Source organism: Uranotaenia lowii, chromosome 2 (assembly GCF_029784155.1).
Source record: "Uranotaenia lowii strain MFRU-FL chromosome 2, ASM2978415v1, whole genome shotgun sequence".
NCBI classification, from domain to species: domain Eukaryota; kingdom Metazoa; phylum Arthropoda; class Insecta; order Diptera; family Culicidae; genus Uranotaenia; species Uranotaenia lowii.
Window position 1 is genome coordinate 221,604,688 of NC_073692.1, and position 7,558 is coordinate 221,612,245.

General features: G+C 39.4%; 1 protein-coding gene and 2 long non-coding RNA genes across 4 annotated transcripts; 1 reads left to right on the forward strand and 2 right to left on the reverse strand.

The window, feature by feature from the left end:
• Nucleotides 1-27: 27 nt before the first annotated feature.
• On the reverse strand, nt 28-3,901 carry LOC129749280 (transcription elongation factor SPT5). The gene is made up of 2 exons (XM_055744220.1): nt 364-3,901; nt 28-159 (listed from the first exon to the last, which is right to left on the reverse strand). The coding sequence occupies exon 1, from the start codon at nt 3,730-3,732 to the stop codon at nt 460-462; it is 3,273 nt and encodes a 1,090-aa protein (XP_055600195.1). The 5' UTR covers nt 3,733-3,901; the 3' UTR covers nt 28-159; nt 364-459.
• Nucleotides 3,902-4,789: 888 nt separating this feature from the next.
• On the reverse strand, nt 4,790-5,516 carry LOC129749302 (uncharacterized). The gene is made up of 3 exons (XR_008738006.1): nt 5,262-5,516; nt 5,030-5,201; nt 4,790-4,924 (listed from the first exon to the last, which is right to left on the reverse strand). It is a non-coding gene; the product is annotated as an uncharacterized LOC129749302 (long non-coding RNA).
• A 49-nt stretch (nt 5,517-5,565) lies between these two features.
• Nucleotides 5,566-7,211, forward strand: LOC129749297 (uncharacterized). Of its 2 annotated transcripts, none has more exons than XR_008738001.1 (5): nt 5,566-6,003; nt 6,072-6,235; nt 6,292-6,511; nt 6,714-6,785; nt 7,015-7,211. It is a non-coding gene; the product is annotated as an uncharacterized LOC129749297 (long non-coding RNA). The 2 variants fall into 2 exon arrangements; XR_008738000.1 differs by having other exon boundaries at nt 6,100-6,235.
• Nucleotides 7,212-7,558: the final 347 nt, after the last annotated feature.

The following is a 7,558-nucleotide window of genomic DNA, read 5'->3' on the forward strand; positions in this document are numbered from 1 at the left end:
GGAAACAGACCGCAAATAAAAACCTACCGGGACCCCCGAGATCGATGTAAGTCATATTGAAATCTATACAACAAATACAGGATGGACCGTTACAGATACAGTTGCTGGGGCCTATTTCTTCTTCTTTTGCTTCCACATCGGTAGTGAGGGATAGATAATCTGGAACGAAACAACAGAATTTATAGTACGTTTTAAATTTCGAAAAAAATTAGATAGGTAAATACTGTGACAGTAGTGATTAAAATTAAGTCTCATGAATGTATTAAAAATTATCGAAAAAACCGATGTTCATAATACCAAACATCTATTAGTGAACAAAATTTATCTTGCATTAAAACAACGTGTGACATTTATTTAAATTACCTTATTTCTACGTATGCTGAATATATATAAATCTATAAGTGTTCTTCAATAGAAAAATTTGCGATGGAGTGCAATCAACGAGGTTGCGAATCATCACTAATCTGTTTTCATTTTGCAGAGATAACTTTTCGGCATCAGCTTTTTGATACCATTGATGGAAACCATGCCTTCCTTGCTGCCCGAATGGGCAAGATATTCGCCGATGGTTTCTCTTTCTTCGCCAAAAATAACCTTGAAGCGTTCTCCCGGACCGGGTTGGATCGGTTCTAGAAGGTTGCTGCCGACCGAGATATTTCGATCTTCCTCGGGCAGAAACACTGAGCAGGTGCCATTGTTGACCGAGCGAATAATACCGGTTTGACCAGCAAAATCAGAATCGTTGTGGTTTCCAATTTGAACTTCAATATCCGTGGTATACCATTCGCCAAATTGAGAATCCAGACTGGCACCTGGAGTTTGCGGATTATATGGTGATTGTGGAGCACCAGGAGTTGCTGGCGAATATCCGGAAGGAGATGGTGTGCCCATATAGTTAACTTGATACGGCGATGGGCTCGGTGAAGGGCTGGGTTGATAAGGGCTGAAATTTTCTGAGTTGAAAATGTTTCCCGGAGTATGGGGAGCGAAAGGTGTGTTGATTTGATAGCCAGGGGTGCTAGGATTGTAGCCGGGACTGGGTGATGGTTCTTCCATATTGAAATCAAAGTCATTCGAACGAGCGGGGGTGTTAGTAACAGTTGGATCCCAAGCACCGTGTCGTGGTGTCATGCTGCCATCATGAGAAGGAGTCATTGAACCATAAGGAGTACGATTACCAACATCGTACGATGGAGTTTGTGATCCGTGAAGCGGTGTTTTGGCACCGGAATAAACTGGAGTTTGCGACCCGTAACTGCTGCCTGGAGTACGGCTTGGTGTACGGGGATAGCTCGAGACAGATCCTTCCTTAGGTGTTGTTCCGACAACTGCAATATGGTTCCTATCAACAGAAATTGTTTGACAGGACGAATGAAGTTCGACACGGGCCGTACTTTCTGTGGCATCCTTCACAATACCAACGGCACCTTTGTAAGGTCCGCCAGTAATTTTTATCGTTTTTCCAAGGATTTCTCTATCTCTACTAACACGATTTGCACCACCCCGACCTCTCATTCCGCCACCTCGACCTCCTCGGCCACCGGATGGATGCATTGGTGAATGGATTCTTGGCGACATAAATCCAAACTGGCCCATGGGCATAAGGGCGTTAGATTGCGTTTTGTTTCCTCCTGCCAGCTGAAGATGCCTTGTCTTGCAAACAAAAATACCACCATTTTCCGTGTACATTCGGGAATGAAGAAAAGCCAAATTACGGTAAAGATGTTTTATTTCGCCGTCACGTCCGGCATGCGGACCTTCAATGACTTTGACAATATCTCTGCGACGAATTTGGTTCTGGTCAGTATCGAGGGCAATTGTGTTACGATTTTCGCGACGTTTTTGTAATGCTGCTGGTTTACATTCCATAACTTTGCCATGCATTCCAAGAACATGAAAATTTTCTCGTTCTAAACGTACTATAACACCAACAGTTTGTGCGTCCAACTGCACAAGATCACCCCATTGATATTGCCCCAGGGAATCGACTCCTGTGGCCATATCCGAACAGAGCTGTAGATCACGAGGCAAAACTTCCAACTCGTGCATGGTCAAATCCGACACCAGTACGATCCGTTGTGGTTCAACGCGAACGACCAAACCAGTTTCTCCTTCGTACCGACCAGCAAGGACTTTAGCGTGATCACCGCTTTTGAAATATTTGCGCAGTTCCGTGGCTTTGAAAATAAGAGGATCTTTCAAATCTTCGTGCTTTGGCATTACGGTGATAAGAGCTCCATCGATAGCAATAATTTTTGCTTGCAAATTTTCAAGATCACCAACGCAAACTTCTACATTGTCACCCATGGAAAACGAATGCGATGAAGTTGGATCTTCTTTGCCGGAAACGCTTAGCTCAATATTAATTTCTTCTGGTTGTTCCTCGAATCTTTCCAATTCAGCCAAAGTGGGTTTTACTCCTTCCGCCAAAATAGCAGACATTGTGAAATTTTTATATAGGAAACCTTTGCGTGAATATCGGTTTCCTTCAAAGATAAGAAAATCACCATCGGATGTGACCTCCCCGCCGATTGCCCGGATAGCTTCCGGATCGAACGGTTTAGCTGCCGGACGTCGTTTTTTCTTGCGCTTGTTCTCATCATTATCTGAAGACGTCGTACGTAGTGCTCCACGTAAACGCGTATAATCAATTCGCGGAAGCAGCTTAAGATGAACCTGATTCTGTGCAAGATCAACATAATCCACCTGGGCGATATCATCCTTAAAAATACCTCGCTTCAAGCGTACCCATTGTTTAGGTTTAAGACCGGTTTGTTCTTTAACGACTTTTAAAATTTCTGTCATTTCCTTAATTGGAACCATCTCCTGTTTCCAAATACCAGATCTCAAGTTACCGACATTGGTTATGGCAGATTTTACATGAGTTTGTTTATAAGCTTCAATATAAACATACCCTTTAACTCCCTCTGGGGCCACAACGGATTTGATCATTAAAGGTTCATCAGTATTAGCATAAGTCAAATACTTTCTCATTAGCAACAGTACGGTCGCCTTTTCCTCTCCGATCCTACATTTGACCATCCACAAATTGGGATCTTTGATTCCGGGCAACAAAGTTTGCTGAGTAATTTCATCGGACATTTCTTCGCCTCCATCGCCGAAATGTCTTCGTGCAATTGACTCATCGGCGTACTTTTTCCGCAGATACTCCTCAATCTCATCTTCTTTCTGATTGTCCCAAAGATTCGTCCCTCGTCTTCTGTTTTCAATCTCCCTAGCTGTCTGGCCAAACTCTTCTACTTCATTTCCGACAATTCCGATCTCCTGAGCCCCTTCTTCCCATTCGTCATCCTCATCGACTTCATCGTCCACTTCGGCCTCGTCGATAATAAATCCTCCAAACCTCTCCTTCTTCTTCTTTTTACGGCCGCCCCGACGATCGTCATCGTCTTCGTCATCTTCGAACTCTTCCGAATCCAAATCTTCGCCTTCCGGTTCCTGCTCTTCCTCCACCTCCTCATCTGTTGCTCCTGAATGAATGCGCTTTTTCTTCATACGTGGCTGTTCGATATCCGACCCGGATCTAGAACCCGAAGCGGACCGGGATCTGGATCGAGAGGCAGATCGAGATCGGGAGCGGGACCGTGATCGGGAACGCGACACCGATCGTGAAGCGGATCTAGATACAGATCTGCTTCGATTAGACATTTCGCTTTTGTGCGACCGATTCGACACCACGCTATCATTGTCCGAACCACTGCTGTCCGACATTTTCAACTATCACCTTCGGAAATGACTATTTTTCAAGATGCACCAACTATTTTTTCCACTTTATGACTAACTTTTTCACTGAAAACTGGAATTCGGAACGCGTTATGGACGAAAGCTGAAAGAAAACTGAAAGCGGGTTTCGGCCGTCATCAAAAATAAAAGGAAAACGTCGAAGGTAAATACACGCTCTTGAATGCAACACGTATTTGGTTTAAAATAAAATAAGTCTACTATACACAGCAAGAAAAATTCGTGTAATTTTAGATTGAAAACGATGCACGAAAACGGAACATTGATTTTGACCTAAAATTCTATCACGGTGTATTTTTCCAATGATGTAATTTTGGGAGCGTGTAAATTTAAATCGAAGTCGATGCACGAAATCCGACGAAGAAAGCTGTCGTGTAAAAATACACAGGGATGTAAATTAAAAGTCTTTTCATCGTTAATATTAAAAAATATTAGTAAAAAATTATGGATTTCGGTGTTTCGACTCTGATTATGGAAAAAAATCATGGGATTTAATTTTCGTGTGGTATATATTTACAAAATAACACCTAACAAAAAAAACGGTCATCCACTACCACGAACAGGGCTAGGTTGGAGATGTTGTATATGATGATTTCTTTATTATTTAGTATTTTTACGGATCAATGTTTTCAGCATGCTCGGATTGTACCTGACTGACTACTATGATAATTGCAGGAAACTTCACATCATTCCTCTGGTCGATTCTCTAATAATTGGCCGATTCTTCACGCAGAAAAATAGAAATTAGTTTTAAAGGAAAGTGCCGTAAAAACAAAGGATTTTTTCCTTTTATTTTGGGACAAATAAAAATTACTTTGATTCAAATGCATTTTCTTTTGTTTAGAAGAAATGCTTTCCTTTGAATCAAAACTTTTTCTTTGTTCCAAATAATTAAATGCTTTTGATTTAAAAACCTTTTCGTTTAGTTTTATGAAATTTATCTTTATTCTGACGGTATGTGGGTTTTAATTTGAAAGTATTTGTTTTGCTATTAATTTTTGGTTTCTAAAAATTCTAGTACTACATAATAATTTTCATCCTATTAGAAATAAAAAGAAATCAATTAGAATAAAACATTTTATTTCTCTTGAAGTACATATGTTAATATGTTAATCAATTAGATAATCGATTTTCCACGATACAAGTTCTTGAACCGGTTCATCTGTAAATAAAGAAGAGAACACATAATACGGTTTATTATGAAGCTTTAAAAAACGACATTAAGCTAAATAATGCAATTAAAAAAAAATTAAAAATTTTTGCATACATTGCACTGGACGATGTTTATTGGCCGACAGTTCCATCTGAACAATTGATGAATGGTTTCGGCGATTTTTTCGGTCTTGGATCGGACCGGAAGCGATTGCAACCGCATAGTTGAAGGACCGGAACAGTCGGTATACAGTTACTGCTTCCAATTAGTTGGATGAATGATTGCCCTGAAAAATTTTGTTACTTAGACGGTTTATTTGTAATTAAATTAATTTTTAAACACCTACCTAAGAGTCCACTGTCGTTGTCCTCTCAAAGATGTCGAAACTTTCCTACGCCGGGTACGTTTTGTGATTTCGGTGCTGTCTGGTGGTTGCGCGGCAGATTCCGGAGAAAATAAGTCCGTTCAACAGCCAATTGGAATCGGTTTCAATCGATTTCGATTGGTAAATTGTTGTTCACTCAGCCAATGTTGTGATCGAAACTAATCCAATTGACGTTTAATAAAGCCAATCGAAATCGATCGAAACCAATCGAAAACGATCAAGCTCGGAAGCAGGATTCATTTCTATCGATTTCTACACGGAAAAATTTAGTTATTCATAAAATGTGTTGAGAATATACGTTCATCATAACTAATCGATTGATGCTCAATATTTGTATACCCCCAATTCAATTTTGAGTAGTTTTGGGTGGACAATATACAAATGAAAACTAAATCTCGATTATTCATGCTCTGAATAAAAAGTTTGCTGTTGTTGGAATTTTATTTGAAGGGGTGTCAGAGCGGAAAAAACAAAAAGTTTTGAAACTTTTTGGTGGTATATCGCGGACGTTGTAAGGTGCGAACCAGTTCCGACGAAGCTCTAAGCAAGAAAAGGTACGGAAAGGTAAGGCGCAGAATATCCGCGTCGGTATGGAACGGAAGAACCAGAGAAACGAGTTCGATCTGACCGGGGAAATTCTCGGAATCAATCCGTACATTGCCACCCTGTGGATCTTTCGGCGGATGTGGATCAAACGGCATGAGTAAGTCCATTGTATCTTTTTTTTTTCTTTGATGTAAGATTTCGAGCTTATAAAATTTTTCTTATTAGATGAACTATCAACTTCATTTATTTCCAGGAAAATGCAAAAAAAAAAATAAAAAACGGCAAGTGAACCAGAAATTGTACTGTGCCTGTATCACCGGTGTTGGATTCTGGAAACGCTCCGACGGACCCAAGAAACTATAAGTCGATTTCTTCTCACGGCATTTACTGTAAGCCAATTGGTTAGCATATTGAAAACACGGTGTCATGAAATTGTTTGTTTCAGGTCATTTTCGGATAATCAACGATAGGTTGCAAAATAAACTGTTCCCAAAGTTCAGCTGAACTTATAAACCGATACCGATACGATTCAGAACAGCATTTCCAGCTACTCATCGTGCCACTACCGAAGGAAGCTGCTTCGGTGCTTGATTTCCAACATTCAATCGGCGGCTTCATATTCATTCATTCAACACTTCGCGTATACTGCATTCCCATACAAACATGTAAGTATTATAAGCACACAAGTCCCTGAGATCCGATAATGCATCCCGGAATAGTTCCCATAATAATATATGTCATGTTATTGTGCATGAATCCTTTTAAATTGAACTGAAATGGTTTCTGATTAGTAAATTTAGTTTTTCCTCGTTATTTCAAGATTGATTTAACAGCCTGATTTTGCTTATGTTTTCATTTCATCAACAGCCAAACTTCATACTGCAAGCTTGACGGAAGAGTCTTTTAATTCTGGTCATCTCATCGGAACTTTTTTAAAAGGTATATCACAAAAAACATTATTCTATATTTTTTATTTTCAATCATGAAAAACAAAAGATTCGAATCTGACAAAGGTTTCCTCTAGATCTTCAAATTTAATTCGAACTCGAAATGAAAAGTAGCGCTGAAATCAATTTCGAAATGTCATATTATAAAAATACTAGTTTTTCTATGTAAATAATTTTTCACTTGGTAAAATAATTATTTAAGATTAATTTCTCTATTACAGATCCTCGATTCCCCCTGGGCCCCCTCTAGGTTAGGCAACATGTTGATGTGGTCCGTACCGGATGTTCAAACGAATGTCTTACCAGTTGAACCTTGAACCATGTTTGGTGTTACGTTTGTTGCGGATCTAAATGAGAAAGAACATTCCGGCATTAGAATTACCGGTATTATGTGTATTTGACAATAAATATTTTATAGCTACGGAAAAAAGTATAATTTTTATGATTTTTTTTGAGAAATTTTCATCAACGTTTACTTTCCTGAAGAAATCTTGAAAATGCATGGGCATCCCTACGTCAAAATACACAGAATTCACTAACTGGTTGGAAGCTTTCCAATGTATAAAAGCTCTTTAGACACGCTCTGCCTAAAGCGCTCAAACTTAAAAGTGCGTGGAGACACTTTTCTGGAAACTGTATGGAATTTTATACAGATTAGAGTAACTTTGGTTACCGTGTATCACACTAACACAAATGCAGTTGTTTTCTGTCAAAAACAGCTGATTTGGTTTGTTGTGAAAAATTATTAGCAATTCTCGAGTGAAC